The 21,259-nt window shown below is 45.1% G+C and overlaps 1 protein-coding gene across 5 annotated transcripts in view; it reads left to right on the plus strand.

Annotated features, from left to right (window-relative positions):
- The window catches only part of MTUS2 (microtubule associated scaffold protein 2), a 688,859-nt gene that overhangs the window by 659,068 nt on the left and 8,532 nt on the right, over positions 1–21,259 (plus strand). For all 5 annotated transcript variants that reach the window (XM_024257582.3, XM_054528634.2, XM_054528635.2 and 2 more), the window contains 3 exon segments: positions 6,020–6,234; positions 13,722–13,827; positions 18,676–18,749. In XM_024257582.3, coding sequence (XP_024113350.2) covers positions 6,020–6,234; positions 13,722–13,827; positions 18,676–18,749 — 395 coding nt within the window.

Raw genomic sequence — 21,259 nt, forward strand, 5'->3', positions numbered from 1 at the left:
TATAGACAGCAAAACTGAGGTGTACCCAGTTTGTGATTTATTTAAGACAACAGTGTAGTTCAGGGACAGCCCTAGAATAAACCCAATCATTTCTGAGCCTCTAGTAGAGTGCCTGGTCCATGAATCGTCCTATCACTGACATGGATAAAACTAAGTGAAATTGAACTTTTACCAGAACTTTTGAAAACCCAGACATCTCTTTAATTATGACAATAATTTAAAAAATCTTTTTACTTCTAAGTCATGCAAACAATAAATAGGGATTTAATGAAATATATATCATTACAGGAATTCAATATACAGTGAATCCTATACCTTGGCACCCAACCTCCCAAAGGAGAAAGAGTAGAAATATAGATACATTTTTATCACAAATGTAATTTTGCAATTACACTGTTTTGCATGTTGCCGTTTCTTGGTTTAACAGTATATTACAGAGGTCATTCCATGATACTACAAAAAGATTTGCCTTATTTTTTTACTGGTTACCTATATCCCATTGGCACAGGATTCAACCTATATGTGTACTGGATTTCTCATCATAATTTAAGTAGCCCCCTACTAGTTCCCTAAGGCAAATAGTGGTTGTCCTATAGTGGTTGTCCTTGACCCAGTTTTTTGTACACTTGTGAAATTATTATATTAAAAGATATGTGTCATTTAATTTCTTCATCAATGTAAATAAGTTGTTTTTATTCATTGATATATGTTTTGTCTGTTTTATTCCATCTACACAAGTCAACTTATTGCCTTGATCTTCTGGAGTTAAAGCTACTGATATTGGCACGTGATAAATAATTTTTTCCCATGCAAAACAGTACTTTCTAAAAACAAAATAAATGATTAGCATTTTTCTTATTATTTTCATTTGAGTTTTATGTGCTCAGTGTATCTCTAGCTAAGAAGTGGTAAGAATGATTCCTAGGTTCCACGTACAGCCATGCACCACATAACAACATTGCAGTCAACAACAGACCTCATGTACAAAGGTGGTCCCACAAGATTATAATGCAGCTGAAAAATTTCTGTCACCCAGTGACATCAGAGCCTCATAGCACAATGCATTACTCACATCTTTGTGGTGATGCTGGTATAAACAAACCTAATGTGCTGCCAATCGTATAAAAGTCTAGCACATATAATTATGTTCAGTACATAATACTTGATAATATAAATGACTTTGTTACTGGTTTATGTATTTACTATGCTATATTTTTATAATTATTTTAGAGGGTACTCCTTCTATTTATTATAAAACAAAATTTACTGTAAAACATCCTCAGGCAGGTCCTTCAGGAGGTACTGCCAAAGAAGGCATTGTTTTCCTAGGAGATGACAGCTCCATGGATGTTACTGCCCCTGAGGACCTTCCAGTGGGACAAGATGTGGAGTTGGAAGAGGGAGATATTGATGGTCCTGAGCCTGTGTAGGCTTACGCTAATATATGCATTTGTGTCTTAGTTTTTAACAAAAAAGCTTAAAAAGTAAAAAAGTAAATAAAAATTTTAAAAATAGAAAAAAGCTTTTAGAATAATGATATAAAGAAAAACCATGTTTGAACAGCTTTACAGTGTATGTGCATTTTAGGCTAAGTGTTATTACCAAAGAGTCAAAAAGTTTGAAAAAATTTAAAAATTTGTAAAGTAAAAGGGTTATGGTAAGCTGAAGTTAACTTATCTTGAGGACAGAAAATTTTTTTTAAAATAAATTTAGTGTAGCCTAAGTGTATGGTGTTTCTAAAGTCTATAGTAGTGTACAGTCATGTCGTAGGCCCTCACATTCACTCACCATTCACTGACTCACCCAGAGCAGCTTCCAGTCCTGCAGGCTTCATTCGTGGTAAGTACCCCGTGCAGGTGTACCGTTTTTTATCTTTTATACCATATTTTCACTGTACCTTGTTAATATGTAGATATGTTTAGATTCACAAATACTTAGCATTATGTTATAACTTCCTACAGTATTCAGTATAGTAACATGCTCTACATGTTTGTAGCCTAGGAACAGTAGGTTACACCATATGGCCTAGGCGGGTAGTAGGCTGTGCCTACACTCCATGATGTTTGTACAATGATGAAATTTCCTAATAAAGCATTTCTCAGAACATATCCCCATCATTAAGCAATGCATGACTGGATATCCATATATGTATATATGTACGTGTGTGTGTGTATATACAACAGTGTTGTGGTAGGGTTTTCATAGTTGTTTTATTTTGCCAGCATTTATCTTCACCATTATTATCTAGAGTTTTAAAATCAGAATATGAACTTTCCTTCTATAAAAACATCTCAATTTATCCTCTGAGATATATTCCATGTTATGTTAGTTTTTTAAAAATGTTCTTCCTCTCTTTTGGTAAAAATTTTATTGAGATATAATTCACATACCATACAACCCACCCATTTAAAGTGTACATTGTGGTGGTTTTCAGTATATTCTGAGTTGTGGAAAACTGTCACCACAATCCGTTTTAGAACATTTTCATCACCCCTAAAAGAAACCCAGATTCTTTGTCTCCCACCCATAATGCTGCCATCCCTGTCATTTAAATTTTGAAAGATATCTTTGCCCTCCAAGGCAGCTGTATCAGTTATATTTCACCTAGAGTCCATCGAGTGACAGTTTCCTTATACTCTTCCTGTATTATCAGAACATTTCATCTTTATCAGCCTTGTAGATGAAAAATGATTGCCTGCTTCCATTTGCAAGGGCACTGACCGTCTTTTCATGTTCCTTGGCCGTTTGTGTCACCTCTCAGTGAGCTTCTTGGTAAACCGAAATACAAGCAAACACATCGATGTCACTGCTTTAGTTATCCCATCCACAGGTTCATGATACGTGAGGCAAAGGCCACTATGAAGCTACTGCACATTGAATTTTAGAGGCAAGAGCACTTTGCAGACAGGCCCCATGCACTGGGAAGTCTACATGGAGCTTGTTCCCTGGGCTGCCCTAGTGGGCAGCAGGGGCCTGTGTTTTTGTCTGTAGGGTGACTCTGTGCTTTCTCCCAATGTAGATAAAATTCTTGCTTCTCTACTTGACTAAATTTGACTTTGTGTCAATCTGTCAGTCATTGTTTTTTAATTGACATTCTATGGTTTTTGTTCTATTCTCTTAACACCCAGTCATCTCAGGATAAACTTAACTTTATATATCTACCTCTTACCTCTTCTGTGATTCCTAAGAGCTTTGTTCGCTAGCTCAACTCCCTGGTGGAATCCTGATTACTTTTTCTTAGTTGGAGGGTCTTTAGGGAGAGCTGGAGCTCAAGTAAGCTGGGGTCACAGAACTCCTGGGAATAGGCATGTCCTCACCCCTGCCAGCACACCTGAGCCACATTGCCTATCAGTCATTGTTCATTAAGTTCCTTGTGTGGGGACTGTAGCCTCCAGTGATCAGAGGAAGGGGAGGACCCTGGGGGTCCCCTGCCACAACCTCAGTATAAGGTACCACAAAGTCTCTGACCAAGTCTGCCTTTCATACTAATAATTATTAGCAGGCAAGCAAAATGTCAGCTTCCTACCTGTGCTCTGAAGCTTGGTGCATTCCATCTCTTTGTTCGTTAGAAATACCTCACCTAAAAGATCTACTTGCAGCAGATGTGACAATTATATATATACATAATTATATATATATTTTTTTTTTTCAGGGGCACACCTAATTTGATACCCAAAATGGACCATTTTAAACACCTTGTCTTCTATACCACAAAATTATTTTCAGCATCACCATGTAATAATCAGTAATACATATTATTTTCCTGACTCACTACATAAATAATTTAAAAAGAAGAAATTTCCATTTTCATGGTATTATTTAAATTTATTAATTGAGAAGAATTCAGTGCTGCTTCTGTAATATTCCTGCCAAACAGGCGTAAGCTCAATGGGATAAGAAGAAAACATCAGATGCACTAAATTCAGAAACGTTCTACAAAATTCCTGGCCAGTTATCTTTAAAATAGTGTCCAGGTTCTAAAAGTCAAGGAAAGACTGAGGAACTGTCCCAGCCTGAAGGAGACTGAGGAGACAGGAGCCTCCTTTGGTGCAACTTGTGATTCAGGGCTGGATTCCTTTTCTAGAAAGGACGTCATCGGAATAACTCGTGAAACTGAAGTAGGTCTGAGCACTGGGCAGCACTGTTGTAGCAATGTTTCTTTCCTGATTTTCATGACAGTGCTGTGGTTAAGTTGGGAAAAGCCCTTATTTGTGGGGACTGTACATGGGGAGATATGGGGTTCATGTTCAGCAGGTCAGCATCTTACTCTGAAATGGTTCCAATTATACAGTAATGTCCTTGTACTGTACTTCTATGTTTTCTCTGTGTGATTTAAAAAATAAAAAGCCCTCAAGAGTTCAAAAACCTGAACGGTAAGTCACTGTAGCAATTGTTCAGAACTTAGAGCAACAAAAACCTTTTTTGAGGAGGAGTCTTTTTCCATCAATATTGTTTAGAATTATTGGTGCATGGTGCTAATCAAAAGCCTGGGGTCTTTTAAAGTCAGTTTGGTTTTCGCTTGTGAATTCTCTACCTACAGCGCATCTCCTTACTGCCTACACATGGAATGAGCAGCTCCAACCACCCTGCCCTCGGTGGGCCCTGATTGCATTGGGAGATCAGAGTCCTCCATTAAATGATGGGATGTGGGACACTGGCCCAATGGAAGCCCTCGGGTAGGCTAGGAAGACCACTGGGGACAGTGTTAGGCTGCTGGGCTGTGTGAAGCATGTTAGGACACACCCTTCACACAAGGGCAAGGTGCCTGTGTAATATCTAGCGAATCCATCACTTATTTCACCAGAAGAAAAAAACGTTAACATCACTTATGCTAATTAAACTTTTCAGAGCCAAATGTGGCAAAGAAGCCCTTTAATTAGCTGCCTCTATAGCGTGGGACTTCTGATTAGGGTGTTTCAAATGCTATCTAGCAACCTTGGATGTATATTCCTGTCATCGGTAACCACCACTAGGGTGTGGATTACAGTTAATCAGCACCTGTACCTGCTCACTCCATTTTAACGTAAATGCCAATGTCTCCCCAGTTCGTAGCACAGAGCAGCGAGCATGGTAGACCTTTGCAGAATGTAAATGATGTGTCTGTGTAGCTCGGCATTTGCATTTGGGTGTGTGTGGAATCAGTTCCATTTGACCTAGACGTAGTAGATTGTCAGGGTCTTGGAAGCAAGTGTGCAGCTCAGGGAGCGGTCTTTAGAATGGAAGCACTTGGCTTTTGCCCACAGCACAGGGGAGGCACAGACACTAAGACAGAGCAGGCTTGGAGGGGGAGCTCAGGCAGGAGCGATGGTGGCTGCTGTCATTGCCTCATGCCCTGTTGTCAGCTGGCACACCTGAAGCAAACCACGACTCTGTGATTAGGGGAGGAGTGCCTATGCAAAAGAGATACTGAGTAGAAAACTTCAGGTTACCTGAAGGGAAACCCCCATACCTTCTCTGAGATCATCCTGTTTGGCATTTTAGCTAGAAGAGAATAGCCTTAGGCGCCAGGCCCTATTCCTATCTCCAGCTTCCATAGTGTGCAGCTCTCAAGTCTTGATGGAAGTAAGAGTCACCCAGGGGTTTTGCTAAAAGTTGAGATCCTGAATTCCTGCCTCATGGGCTCTGATTCACCCAGGGCGTATTTCAGAGTCTACATTTTTACCAAACACCCAATATTTTTTATGTCTGTGGACCACGGACCTTGTGACAACCTGCCCTAGAGGCCTTGCAATCAGAAAGCCCAAATTTGCCTTCCCAGCTCCTTCTGCAGCCACTGGATGACCTTGGGCAAGTTCTCAGACCTCCGTGAGGCTGCAGCTTCTCCTCAACATCCATGGTCTGTTGTGAGGATCTAATGGGTAGAAAGGAAAGCACTTTACAAACTGTGTAACCCTGCAGAAGTCAGAGGACCCTCGCCCTGTTTATTACACCAGCCTTGATGATCTGACCATGGAGGCTGAGTCCTTCCCATGCCTCCTACGGCCATTTTTTAAAGAAAGATCTTGTGCTTTGCGCCCAGCCTTCCATACAGCAAAGTGCGAGAAACTACAAAAGGAGAAGGAGGAGCTGGAGAGGCGGTTCGAGGACGAGGTGAAGAGGCTGGGCTGGCAGCAGCAGGCCGAGCTCCAGGAGCTGGAGGAGCGGCTGCAGCTGCAATTCGAGGCGGAGATGGCGCGCCTGCAGGAGGAGCACCGTGACCAGCTGTTGAGCATCCGGTGTCAACACCAGGAGCAGGTCAGTCTGCAGTGTGGCTCGAGCTCTGCTGTTGAGTGATGCAGGTGGCAGGCGGAGGGGATCCAGTGCTACATTAGCAAGAAGTCCTATTCAGTAGGTGAGCTTTTCGAACAGTTCACTTTCTGAGTTGCTTTCTCTTTTCTCCCCCCTCCTCTCTTCTCCTCCAGCCACTGTGGCCTCCATCACTCTTCCTCAGGGTTTTCACACTTGCTGTGCCCTCTGCCTGGAATGCTCTCCCTCTAGACAGTGCATGGCTCCCTCTTGCCCTTTTCTCCAATGTCACCTTTCTCAGTGAGACCTTTATCCAAAATTATTATTCCTTCCCCAACCACATACACACTCTTTCTGTCCCCCTCCCAGTATTAGTGTTCCTTCAGCACTTATCACTAACACATACATTTTGCTTTTCTACCTTATTTATCATCTTTCTATTCCATGAGGGCAGAAAGAATAAGACGCAAACGTGTGCAGCACTCGTCCTACACCAGACACTGCTCTAAGCTCTTTACAGGAACTGACTCATTTAGTCCTCACAGTTCCCCTAACGAGGAAGGTACCATTCTTATTCCCATTTTACACGGGAGAAAGCCAAGCCCATGGTTCAATAATTTGCCAGAATTTACAGAGCTGGTCATGGAAAAGCCAGGGTTGAGCCAGTCTGGCTCCACATCGCTGCTGTCAGACACTACATTAGAATTGCCTGCCAGCTCTCCTGCTGGATCCTGGCACCTGGATCCATGCCTGGCAGAGTACCACACAATATCCATTTGCTGAATGAAAGAATGAATGCCAATCATTAACCTTCGCCCAGAAACCTTGCTGGAGAGGAAAATGCATCCATGGACTAACCAGAGGATAGTTCCCAGGGAGCTTGTCAGTATGAAAGCTAGAAGGAGGCAGGTGCTGCCACCGCCACGGCAGCTACCTTGTCCATGACTGCCGTTAGCGCTGATGAGAGGCGGGCAGACGATTCAGTGTACCTCCCTCCCCTGCCCCGCTTCCGTGAGCACTGCTGCTCCTTTCTTTTCTCTTGTTTCTAAGTTCTCCAGCTCCGATGGCTTCATCCCCACCCTCTAATTGGTGTGTTGCTTTATATAGTGTGCTTATGATATCCTTAAGGTAAGTTGACATTTGTGAAGAGCACCCTTTAAATCTCACGTGACATTCAGGTTAGTGTCGAGTGGCCTTCATTGTCAGAAACCCTCGGGCTACCCTCCTCGGCTGCTTCCAAATGGACATCTCAGACGGCAATACCCACCCAGACCTCCCACTGCCCTAGAAGAGGCTTGTGAATCTTAGGGGACCTGGGAGAAATTTAAGAGTAATACTAATTACTGTCATTGTAACAAAAACCTCTCTTACTTTATGGCATTTTGTTCTACACAGTATCTCAGGTTAGTCATTCTTCTTTCCTAGAGGCCTATAAAAGCCAGACACACCTCCCTGTTTGAGATGGGTTAGACCATAGAAACTAGGAAACAGAATAGGTTACAGCTAAAGTTACCTGTTGGTGTTAACAAGAGAAACTGAACCCCCAGTGTCATGCCTCCCAGTCTGTCTGCGTGTAACTCCAGTCAGTAGACATTTGCATGGGCTGCTGTTTACAGTCTTACTCATTTTACAGCTGCTTTATACATCTCCAACCTGGCATGAATACCAGCTTGTTCTGTGCCTCTGTATCTATGGGCTATTCATTCCCAATTTTACACAGAACATGTTTATACTCATATTTACCAAAGGCCTCTGATCTGAAGGTCTGGGTTGGTTGAGACAATGCCAGAAGGTGAGGAGGAGGGATAAGAGGTAGTCTGCAAGCAGGAGACCCTGAACGAAGCCTCTCGTGGTGGTGGCCTGGAGCTGAGGCACTGCTGAGGGGAGCATGTCCACTCAGGAGCCAGGACACCTCGCTGAGGCCTCACCTGTGCAGAAGCATGTGCCGAGAGATGTGCTTCACCTCTTTTTAAAGCTGGGACACAGCGGCCTTTTAGAGATTTCAAACTGGAGCGATGAAAGGAAAGAAGCCCTTGACTTTTCCACATGAAAATGACTTACATAAGCTGCCTGGGCATAATTCAAACACGCTCTGTTGTATGAGAGCCCTGCGCTCTGTTCATGATCCTTTATGATAGCAAAAGACGTTTATTTATTTACTCATTCACCTGGCAAAGAATATTTATGGAATGTGCATTGTATGTACACAAAGCACCATGACAGGATACTGCAAGAGATACTAAGATTTATAAAATGTGGGCTTGCTTATCTATCCATTGAGGAAGCTTCGAGATAAGTGCCCAAGGAACTGTCACGCAGGTGAGAAATGCAGACAGGGTGTGGAGGAATTGAGAGTTTCACATCTTATCCTCACAGCTGGAAATGTCAGAAATCACATCTGAATGCTTTACCTTTGACTGAATCTTTCCAACACAAACCCATTGGTTTGGAGGAACCAGAGAGTGAAGCCTATGAATTATTCAGGCCCCTGATTCTGCTCAGAACGTTGGCTGTTTCCCCAGGCTTCAGTTTCCCTAGCAGAGAACATACAGGAAGTGAGGAAGATGAAATGCACCCTAGGCCAACAGTCTAACTACCAGATAGAATCAGTGTTTCTGTTTAGTGGGAGAGGAGACTCAAGGGTGTGACTGAGATGGAGATGAGGATGATCCGTGGTTTCAGGGTCCATGGTGGACTCTCCACTCTTGGGGCCTCCTTCTCAGGGACGATTGCACTGGGCAATGCTAACCCCACAGATAGCGACATCTCTGTCCTTCTGGAACCTTAAAAATCAGGTTCACTGGCCTGGCATCTCCTCATGACCCAGTGGCCCCCAACATCTGGCAGCAGGGGCAGGTGCTGCTTCAGTTCTGACACGCAGGATTTTCTGAGGATGCAAATATCACTTTACTCAAATTGGGACTCGCCAGCCGAGGCAGGCTGACCTCTGGCTTTGCAGCAGCACCTCCGTCGGTGACAAAGCCAGCCAGAGCTGCTTCTTGCTTGGCCCCCCACCATCTCACAGGGCAGGGGCTGGCTCTCTGCCCATGGTGTGTGCTCTGGCTACACAGGTGGGTCACTTGGAGAACTGGCAAAACACTGCTTCTCAGCCTCCCCTGACACTAATTGAATCAGAATCACTGATGAGGCCTGGCAGCGGGTTGTTTTTGGACTCTCCCAGGGAATTTCTGTGTGCAGCCAGGGCCCAGAACCACAAGCATCACGGGAGCTGCAGGACCCTGCTGGCTTGAGTTAAGGACCTGAGGGAGGACCTGAGGGGGTGGTGTTGCCTCTTGGCTTTCTTCAGTGAGTTTAAAGACAAGGTATAACTCTTATTTTAAAGGTGCAATTATAAAGGTGTTTAATGTGTGAAAGCCAGCTCTCCTTCTATAGCAAGCTGCACATTAACAGATGCCAAATTGCCACAGCTTCCCTTTATCAAAGCACGCAAAACAGACTCACTGTAAACACACATGCATTTTCCTTTTTTGCCCCAAACATGTTCTGCCTGGCTTCCAGCCCTAGTTTCTGGGCTGCCTTTGGCTGTCCGCACACATAGGCAGCCACAGAGCCTGGCATGCAAGGATCAGCCTTGTGACCTTTGACCCATTCCTCCAAGACCCTAAGTTTGTCTTACTCCACGACTTGCTCCAGAGCCACTCACTTCAGGGACTGCCGGTCTGGATGCATGATGATTCTGCTCCATCAAGTCTCAGCAGAGATTCCTCCTTCATAGGGAGCAGCAGAGCTCAGCCTTTGGAGTTTAAATTTGCTTGGTCTCATATCCAGGATACACTTTCTATGCTTTCGTAAGGAAATCATTTTAGACTAAATGATTAAAGGAAGAGCATCCCAGGATTAATCCAAATGTATGGAGGCCACTTTGTCCATCATCTGCATTATGCCTCCTTAGCCCTCCTGCAGAGCAGGCTCACAGCTGCCGTGCAGCGGAAACCACATTCTCTCTAATCAAATAGAAAGAGATCCCTGGGGGCCCTCGTCTCTCAGCATCAGAGCCTGCCATTACAGCCCAGAGGTTCCATGCTCTGGGAGGAGGCAGTGCAGTGGAGATGGTGCCTCTGTCAACACCTGCCTGCGTGGAGGGCTGCAGAGGGGCAAAGGCACAGCCCCGCATGGGATGACAGCCGACTGGGTGCTCTGGCATGGCTCTGAGCCGGTGTCCAGGATACTGTAAGCCCAGACCAAGTGAAGGAGGGCCCCCTTGTTATCTAAAAAGGAAAGTCATTAAGAGCGTGGGAGAGAGTGGGCCTGGGCAGCCTCCCTCTCTCTCATCCCATGTAGGATGGGCGCAAATGGGAGTTTAATCTGGTTTGGGTTTAATGAGTGAAGCTGAGACAGTGTAAAACACACGTTTCTTCATTTGAAATCTAAGTCTTCTCTAAGTGACTTGCCAAAGCCCTAGATCATTGCATTTTGTAAATGGCTAAATGAAGTCAACCCACAGCTGTATTCTTACCCGTCTGAGAGGGTGGTCTTCCAACCCTGTGCTCTGCTGTCCGTCAGCCCAGCTGAGTAGCCGGCAACTGCGGGAATGGAGTCGTGTCACAGGGAACAGCTGCTTTTCCATAGAACAAGGACTACTACTGGATGGCCGTGTTGACAGACGCCTCCATGGCCCAGCCCAGAACTCTGTCTCTGAGGAGGGAGGAGGACAGCCCAGTGGTGGTCTAAGGGGCCTCACCAGGGTTCTAAATGGAAGAGAAGGATGCTTCAGCCAGCCCGAGTTTGCCATAGGCCATAATGGTCGAGCACTTTTATCTTTGATTTGATGATCTTAAATGCATAGAAAGATCTTGTGCTTTCCTTGGGTCAGCTTGTTTAAATCTCCTCCAATTCCTTCTGGTTTCAAGGTCCTCTCAGGCTGGGAATTCTTATTGGCTGCTTCATAAATGTGAACCTGTGCTATAGAAAGAAGCCAAGAACCATAGGAGAAGATGTTATATGGATTAATATTATGACAAGAAAGAGGACGGCCAACAGTAGACAGCTCCTTCCTCTTTGAGATAACATTTTTAAAAAACCATAAAGTTGCATGAAACCTGAATTACTAAAGAGCGGGGATTATTGTGTTCAGATTTTTTGACTCATGGGCTCCCATTAGTTTCCTTCCTAACATACTGGCCATTTCTCTAATTCCATATGAACTTTTAGAGTTAAGAGATCAGTATTTAATTCATAAAAGCACCTCAGAAAGGTTGTAAGGAATATATCATGCCATTACATTACCCTTAATACAATGGGCATGGTATTCCATCACCAATGAATCAAAGGCATGCCTTCCAGCAAGCCAGAATGGCATACATTGATGCCACAAACACAGTGTAGTACTGCCGGTCAGGGCACATCCACCTCCTGGGACTCATGGGATTCTTCTGAAACTTAGTTCTTCCATCTGTCTGTCTTTTCTGAAACCACTCATGATCATTTGTGTAAGCACCGAATAAATTAGAATCATGCCAAGGACCGATGAAAGGTTTTTTGCTCTCCTGAACTGTGTAGCAACCCTCCAAACAGTGTGTGTGTGGGGCGGGGGAAGTGGGGGCCTATGTTTTTACAGTGTGCCATGGCCTAAGTGACATCTGTAATGGAGCAGAAAGAAAAGATATTTCCTTTTTTAAACCAGTGATTTATTTTTCCAACAGATTGAAAGGTTTTGGACAAAGATTCCATGAAAACCTCCTATAAACAGGAATTGGACAATTAAATACTGTTGTAATCAGCCTTTCTGCTGGTGGGTTCATAGCTCTGAGCTTCAAGTAAATACCGTTTGATCAAGAATGGCCTTTAAATGGAAGTGAGCCATTGTGCACCACGTCCGTTCTCACACCGCGATGCAGCTTTCCTAATGCCATGGGTCCCCAGTGATATTTGTTTTAGTGGATGAAGTTCTCATTTACCATAAGAGAGAGAAGTCAGCATAATTTTTTGATGAAATCGTAGTATCCAGAATGGGAATCCACCCTTTTTTAAAACAAATATATCCTCATGTGTCAACTTCACAGGCAGGCTTCCTTTCTTGGGGAGAGCCCTTTCTCCATTCAGATCAAAGGTTAGCCTGTGAATTCTCCCCAGAGAAATGTGGGAGCCCAGAGGTGGCTGAATATGACCAGCTAGAAGCAATGTCTTCTTAACTGGGCCACCAAGGAGCTTCAAGACCAGCACACATTTTCTAGTTCAGTGGTTTTCAAATGCCAAGTTTTGATGCAGTAGTAGCTTGTGAAATAAATGTAGTGGCCTCTAACTAGCGTTTTGTAAAACAAAGTAAAATAGAGGAAACATTTTTAAACCAGATTTTTCCAAATGGAAGGGGAAGTTTTGTTTTTGTGAAACTGGTTTTGGGTGTGGTTGTGTGTGGGTGTGTGCACTGTGGTATTGTGTACAATGGTGATTTTCACAGTGAATCACTGACAGAGAATTTGGATAAACACTGTTGTAGTGCATCCAGGAGAGATTTGCAATCATAGGGAGAGGTCGTTTTAGGCAATTACTCCTGCAAGTCATACATTTGAAGTTAAAACAACAGCCACAATAACAATAAGAAAAACAGTAAACCTGGTAGGCAGGCAGGTGAGGGGTAGGGGACGGGGTCAGGAAACATGAAAATGAAGAATCCTGGACTGGACTGGCTGCACTACTTGCGATTAAACTGCTAGACCTGTTCCTGCAGCTGGGAAGCGGCAGCCCTTCCCAGGAGCACCACGTTGCCTGAGCAGAAGGTCCAAGTTATAATCTGGTGGGCAACCTTATGTTTAAAAAGAGACACACAGACCTGCCAGCCTCACCTGGTATTGGCGAGAGAATCCTAAGGTGTTCGTTGCTAGTCTTGCTTGGGGGAGGTCAACACAAAACAATAGTGCATTAGAAAGAGCCTCACCTTTGGAGTCAGACAGACCTGGGTCTCACTGTTAGCTCTGCCATTTATTAGCCCTTGGGCAAAACATTTCAAATTTCTCTGAGCCTCAGTTTCCACATCTGTCAATTGGGCATAAAAAGCTATACTTCATAAGGTGGCTCTGAGGGTTAAGTAGAGTAGCCTATCTTGGGCAGCCTAATAAGTATTCGTTCCCTCCACTTACCTTGTGTACTGTAGCTCCCCCTGCCACTGGGAAACAGACCACCTCGTAGGGAGGACCTTTTCTTTTCCTTTGCCGTCATCGCTCATAGCGGTGCAAGGGGATGGACTAGGAGTGGGAAGGGGATGGTCCAGGAGCCACACTCAGGACTCTAAAGAGGTACCTCAGGCAGTGATCCCCTGCCTGGAGTTGGACCCTCCTGTGAAGAGCCAGGTTGTGGCAGTGACCTCCCCGTGATTCCAAGGGCTGCCACATCACCACCAAAGTCCAACTCTCCTGCTTTGGCACGAGGCTGTGACTTGTCATTGATGGTTTGGGTCACGGACCTTTTCTACTCACGGAATTCCACTTCTGTTCTCCAAGCAGCTCTCTGTCTAACCAGTAACTGCGACTCTCCTCCAGGTGGAAGATCTCACCGCCAGCCATGATGCTGCTCTCCTAGAGATGGAAAATAATCACACAGTTGCCATCACAATCCTGCAGGATGACCACGACCAGAAAGTCCAAGGTAGCTCCCAGCCTCACGTGCGGCAGGCAGGGGTGGGTGGTGCAGTCCGAGCCTTTCCTGCTGCAGATGTGTGGAGCCCCCCTTCCTCTCTTGTCCCTCCTTTCCTATCTTTCCCTCCTGGTGCATTTTTTCCTGTTGGCTCCTGGGAAAAGAAGAGATAGGAATTAAGGATCCAGGTAGTTAGCTGCTTCTTTCCTCCAATGCAGTTATCCTCAACCTTGCTGAATACTGGAATTCCCAGTCCCCTGGGGAGCTGTAACAAAAGACCAATGCCAGCCTCAGTCCCACCCCAGGGATTCTGATGTCCTTGGTCCATAATGCAGTGTAAGCATCAAGATTTCTTAAGACTGCTTAGGGGATTCTAATGTGTAGCCACACTTGAGGGCCACTGTCTAAAGCAGGCACGGAAATAGAGCACTTTATGGGGTTTTTTTCCTTTTTTTTTTTTTTTTTTTTTTTTTTGAGACAGAGTCTCACTCTGTTGCCCAGGCTGGAGTGCAGTGCTGCGATCTCAGCTCACTGCAACTTCTGCCTCCTGGGTTCAAGCGATTCTCCAGCCTCAGTTGGAGCCTCCAGCCCGAGTAGCTGGGATTACAGGTGCCCACTACCACACCCGGCTAGGCTTTATGATTTTTATGGCCTTACAAAAACAAATGGAAGCCCCGGCATGGATACACTTTCCTCATATTTGTGATGCTCTCCGGGCCACTGCAGCATCTGGTTGGATCGGGGTATCCAGAGCTTACACTCATAGACCACATTCACTGTGGATGTGCGTTAAGTCTCCAGATCTTTCTTTCTACATTTTTGTAACTTTGAATTATCTTTGGGTTTTACGTGGGTCATAACAGCATCATTACTAAGTTCCAGTGAGATTTTCCTTTGTGAAAGAGGCAGCATTTTACACTTTCGCATGCATTTACATTAATACATACAATTTATTTTTCAACTTCCTCTCACTTTACTTTTCCCTCCCAGTCAGCTGGTTGTTAAAGTGTGTATTAAAGGCTGGGAGCAGTGGCTCACACCTGTAATCCCAGCACTTTGGGAGGCTGAGCAGGTGGATCACCTGAAGTCAGGAGTTCAAGACCAGCCTGGCAAACATGGTGAAACCTCGTCTCTACCAAAAATGCAAAAATTAGCCAGGCACGGTGGCCTGGCTTCACGGGAGGCTGAGGTAGGAGAATCGCCTGAACCCAGGGAGGCAGAGGTTGCAGTGAGTCAAGATTGCGCCATTGCACTCCAGCAACAGGAGCGAAACTCCGCCTCAAAAAAAAGTGTGTATTAAAAGCAATGACAGTTAACAATACATTGATAAACTTTTACAATTTGAGAATTAGCATCAGAGTTTTTATTATTGTAAAAATGTTCTCTATGAACAAGACCCAGTGTGCCATAACCAAGGTCTGTGTTATTGTCGCCCTCAAGCACCACCCCCGCTACCTCTGGGAACTATTAGCAAGTGACCAAGTTGAAGGCAAGGGATGGTATTTTCCTGGGAACTAGTTAAATGATTGCCTCGGTCCTGGTAGTGTGTTTCACACTCAGAGTACTGGTCTCTACCCTTGGCTACACATTGGAACCACCTGGAAGTTTTTAAAAATGTACTGATGTGTGGCTCCTCCCTCTGATATTCAAATTTAATTGCTCTGGGGTGCAGCCCAGGCATCAGAAGGCTTTAAAACTCCCTAGTTGATTCTGATATGCAGGAAAACTTGAGGACCATTGTGTTAAACACCGTATTAAGCATGAGACAGTGTCATGAGCTTGAAATAAAGAAATACATCATGAAGACACAGATATTAGCAATGGTTTATGTCATCTTCAGAATGGATACTGCCTCTTCTTTTCCCTTGGGGCATTGGGATCCTTTGAAAACGCCCTGAAATCTGTCACTAGAGGAAGCTGGTCTCACGAGAAAGAACGTGAGTGGAAATGGTGCAGTGAGACATGGTGTTGCCTTTTCTTTCTGGATTTTCACATAAATAGATCTGGTGGATTTTTCTGACTAACGAAGTCTCACTCAGACACCACATTGAAGGTCTTTGAATTATACATGATGTCAAGGCCATGTGGGTGTAGGTAATGGTAACTAAAAAATTTATTATTATGGTCAGGATGCTGCTCTCGATGACTGTAACACTAATCATTTAGTCAGAGGCAGGCAGACCGGAAAGGCCATATGGTTCTCTATCAATGAAATCAACACAAACATTTCTTTTCCAAATGTAAATGTCAGCTATAACAACTGGATTTCTTAGTGACCCTTACCACCATTAGTTAAAAGATTTGGGTCAATGAGAACCACAAAGTTTTTCCTAATTGCAGCACACGCCACCCAGAATGGTAATTGTCGGTCTCCAGTACACTACCATTCTGAGCATATGATCCAGGCCGATTAATGAGACCCTCTTCCCTCTCATTATAACATGAAAACAAATTGCTTGTGTAGCCAGAATGAGATGGGCTTCACCCAGCTAATAAGACTCTTCCCATCTGGAGGAAAATAGAATCCATTTGCTTAATAACTATTACATGACATCTCTTTCTGCCTAACTTGCAAATTATTGCTGGGATGACACTTTTCACGGAACAGAATTGTTTCAAACCCTCCAAGAGGAACCAGTCCAATTAGTTCTTCCTTGCATCTGAGTTGTCTTAACACTGAATCTTTGCTGAAGCAAATCCCAGGGATGTGTGGTTCTCAGAGTGCAGCCAAGAGGCTACCAAAGTGTCCGTGTAGACACAGCACTGAGCCTGGCTGGCGAGCCCGGCTGGCAGGATGGCTGCTCGCAGCTCCGCTGCTTTCCTCAGCCCCAGATGGCTGCTTCGCAGTGGGAAGGAAGAGTGATCCTGGGAGGGGAAGAAAATGGGATTTAATGTTAATTACCTAGTTATTTTGCCATGAGAACAGTTTAGAGAATCAATGAATAATGTGAACAAAGGATCTGACTTGGGCAGGATGGTGGTATAGCTGAATGTAGAAGAGTGTGTGTGTGTGTGTGTGTGTGTGTGGTGTGGGAGGTATGTGGGGGATGCGGGTTTGTGTGTGTGTGTGTGTGGTAGGAGGTATGGGGGTGTGCGGGTTTGTGTGTGTGTGGTGGGAGGCATGGGAATGTGGATGTGTGTGTGTGGTGTGTGTGCGGGTGTTTATAGTGTGTGTAGTGTGGGAGTGTGCATGTGTGTGTATATGTGTGGTGTGTTTATGGGGAATGTGTGGCGTGTGGTGTGTGTATGTGGTGTATGGTGTGGGGGGTGTGGGTATGTGTTGTGTACAAAGGTGTGGGTGCTGTAAGGATGTGGGGGGAGGGCATGTAAGTGTGTGTGTGTAAATGTGTATGGATTTGGAGGTGTGCGGACATGGTAGGTTATGAGGTTGTGATTGGTGTGTGTGAGTGTGTTATGCATGTGTGTGGTGTATATATGTGTGTGTGGTAGGTGTGTATATGGTATATATGTGTGTGGTGTGTATAGTGTATATATGTGGGGATGTGGAGGAATGTCTGGTGTGTGTAGTGGGTGTGTGGTGTAGCTTTGTATGTGGTGTGTATGTGTATGTGGGATGTGTGTAGTGTGTGTATGTGGGGGTGTGGGGGGCATGATGTGTGTGGTATGTGTGGGGGGGTGTGTGTGGTATATGTGGGGGAGTGTGTGCAGGGGTGTGTGTGACAGGTGTGTATGTGTGTGTGGCATATAATGTATGTGATTGGTAGGTGTGTATGTGTGTGTGGCATGTAGTGTGTATGCGATTGTGTGTGGTGTGTGTGGTGTGTGGTGTATGTGTGTGATGTGTGTGTGGTAGGCATGTGTGGGGTGTGTGGGGGGTAAGTGTGTGTGTGTGTGGTATGTATGTGATGTATGTATGTGCTGTGTTGTATGTAGCGTGTGTATGTGATGCGTGTGTGGTAGATGTGTGTGTGGCATGTGCTGTGTATGTGATGTGTGTGGTGGGTGTGTATATGTGTGTGGCTTGTATGTGTGTATGTGATGTGTGTATGGTAGGGGTGTGTGTGTGGCATATAGTGTGTGTGTATGTGATGTGTGTGTGGTGGGGGGTGTGTGTGTGTCTGGTGTATGGTGTGTATGTGAATGTGTGTGGTAGGTGTGTGTGTATGTGATGTGTGTGTGGCAGGTGTGTATGTGTGTGTGGTGTGTATGTGAATGTGTGGTAGGTGTGTATGTGTGTGTGGTGTGTGTATGTGATGTGTGTGGTGTGTATGTGATGTGTGTGGTAGGTGTGTATGTGATTGTGTGTGGTAGATTGTGGCATGTGGTGTGTATGTGATGTGTGTGGTAGGTGTGTGTGTATGTGTGGCGTGTGGTGTATGTGTGATGTGTGTGTGGTAGGTGTGTATGTGTATGTGTGGCATGTGGTGTGTGTGAGATTGTGTGTGGTAGATGTGTGTGTGTGGCATGTGGTGTGTATGTGATGTGTGCGTGTGGTAGGTGTGTATGTGTGGCGTGTGGTGTGTGTGTGGTGTGTGTGTGATGTGTGTGTGGTAGGTGTGTATGTGTATGTGTGGCATGTGGTGTGTGTGTATGTGATATGTGTGTGTGGTAGGGGTGTGTGTGTGTAGTGTGTGGTCTGTGTGTGTTCGTATGTGATCTATCTGCCCCCATCTTCTTTTTCCCTCCCTTTCCCCAGTCCCTCCTTTCTTTCTCTCTCCTAAATACTAACCCGGTCATGACATACAATTTCAAACCAGTGGAGGAGTCCCCTTAGGCTTGAATCTGCTATACGGGAGTCATTTATTTACCTGAACTCACGGGTCTTAGTCTGCCAAAAGAGCCTTGTTTTATCCTTTTCAAAAGAAAGATCAACTTAACAATTTAATGTCTTCTTTCCAGAATTGATGTCCACTCATGAGCTTGAAAAGAAAGAATTGGAAGAAAATTTTGAAAAACTGCGGTTGTCATTGCAGGTTAGTATTTCTTTAATTTTCTTACCTGATATCAAGATAATGGCAGCATCATTATTCCCACCCACAAACATTCATTCAGCACCTACTGTGTACTAAATCCTGTACTAAACAATAGAATATAAGGTAAATAGGTCATACTCCCTACCCTTAAGAAATGTGCTGTCTGCTCAGAGAGCTGTGATGCAAATAGTATCAGACAACAGGTAACACATGCTTGCACCAAATGAATAATACAGTTGGTGAATGCTACAGACATTCAGAGAGATTACTCTGCACTTGCTGTGGTCTGGAGTATCCAAGGAGTAACTGAGCTATGTTCAAAGCAAGAGGAGGACTGGGGGAAGAGAGTGTTCTAGGCAGGGGTAACGGTGCAAGGAGGGTTGTGCGGGTCAGAATTCACAGAACCTGCTCTGAGACTTATACAAGGGGCTGCAGTTACCTGGAGGTGGCTGAGACGAAAAGCGCCTTCTCTTCCTCTCACTGCCACCTTTAGGAAACGCTGGTCTCAGGTGCCAGAGGAGCTGCCTGGTGTCCTGCAGGCCTCTAAGGAGAGAATGCAGGGTGTCCCAGATCACCTGTGTCTCCTTCCTGCCTTACAGAGACCCAGGCAGCTGCTTCTGTGAAAAGACATTGACAACCCCCAGCCCCATGGAAGAGCTGCCTGGGAAGCCAGGGGGACGCTGGGGGCCCTGCTTCCGTTTCCAAGTGTAGCAATTCCAATCACAGCAAAATTATTTTTTAAATGTTAGGCACACTCTCATCTGGAAATTGTGGGAGGTGAATCCCATAGCTGTAAGACGTAGGCAGGAATTCTGCTTCTTCGATAGCTCACTTTCCTCTGGCAACATATGTGGCACTGAGCCTGCCCCGTCAAGAGTCCAGGATTGTGGAGAGACCCAGGGTCACAGTCTCCAGTGTACTCTTCAAAAACTAAAATGTGTTATGCCTGCACTGTGCTCGTGTGGTTTGCCCTTGGCCAGTGAACCCCAGACTGCCTTCCTCGTATACACATCCTGCACCAATAGTTGTGCTATCCTTAAAGGAACACAAATCAGGAAAGTGACAGCCATACAGCGATATCACAAAAATCCCATCCAATCCCAAACCCAAAGAAATGAGAGTTTTGTCTTGTCTGGGAGTCTGCGCCCTGCTACTGTCACCAGATGGTCCTGAACTGGGCATATGTTTGTTGTGACTGTCCAGCAGAATCCGTCTGGGCTGGAGGTTTTTTGGTGCAAGGAGGGTGGAATTGCTCAAGCCAACCTCCTTGGTCTACAGGCACCTGGAGAAACAGGTTTGGTGGTTATAGATTTGAGTTTTTGTTTAAATCCCCGCTGCACTAGCTCTTACTAGCTTTCACATCTTGGAGACTTACGTAGCCTCTGTAAACCTTAGTTTACTCTTTAAAATAAGGATGATGACAGTATCTTTTTCAAGGTGTGAACAGATTAAGGGAAATAATGTGTGAAAAGTGGATAGCCCTGGGTTGGCTTAGATCACTGCTAATAAGTGGCAGCTATTGTAACTGTTGTAATAATAACAAGCATTGTTACATTTATTGTGATTATTGTCATGCTGTTGGTTGGCTCCAGCCAGGTCTTTTTGCCTCTTAGCATGACATAAAGAAGCCAGCCCAAGTTAGCTGCAACAGCACATTCTGTCCCTGCAGATCTGTTTTGAGTGACGGTGAATAAGGCAGAAACATCAGTTTGGTATCTTAGATCCATCCTGTGTTGTAATTGCCTGACGAGTTTGCTGTTGTTTTGTTTTTTAATGGAGGGAAAGAGGCTTAAAAGAAATGCTTTCTCTGGCAACAATGAGGAGGTTTGGTATAGGAGCCATGGAGGGAGAGTCATGTTTGTAGTCAGTGTAGCAGGTGACCTGTGCTAGGTCACCTACTACACTGCCAGGGCCGTGATGAACATTTCAGCTTATAGGCGTGCAAGCCCCCACCTGCGGCGTACTGCCCTAATGCACTGGCATTTGCATTTCATGGCACTGTGGGAACTTCTATTTCTTAAAAATAAAATGGAAGTAGGCTGGGCGCGGTGGCTTATGCCTGTAATCCCAGCACTTTGGGAGACCGAGGGGGGCGATCACCTGAGGTCAGGAGTTCAAGACCAGCCTGGCCAACATGGTGAAACCTGTCTCTACTAAAAATACAAAAAAATTAGTCGGATGTGGGTGAGGCGCATTGGGTCACGTCTGTATTCCCAGCACTTTGGGAGGCTGAGGCGGGCAGATCACCTAAGGTCACAGTTTGAGACCAGCCTGGACAACATGTGAAAACCCTGTCTCTACCAAAAATACAAAATTAGCTGGACGTGGTGGTGCATGCCTGTAATCCCAGCTACTCAGGAGGCTGAGGCAGGAGAATCGCTTGAACCCGGGAGGCAGAGGTTGCAGTGAGCCGAGATCGCGCCACTGCACTCCAACCTGGACAACAAGAGCAAAACTCCACCTCAAAAAAAAAAAAAAATAGTCAGACGTGGTGGTGGGGGCCTGTAATC

This window comes from Pongo abelii, chromosome 14 (assembly GCF_028885655.2).
Source record: "Pongo abelii isolate AG06213 chromosome 14, NHGRI_mPonAbe1-v2.0_pri, whole genome shotgun sequence".
Taxonomy (NCBI): Eukaryota; Metazoa; Chordata; class Mammalia; order Primates; family Hominidae; genus Pongo; species Pongo abelii.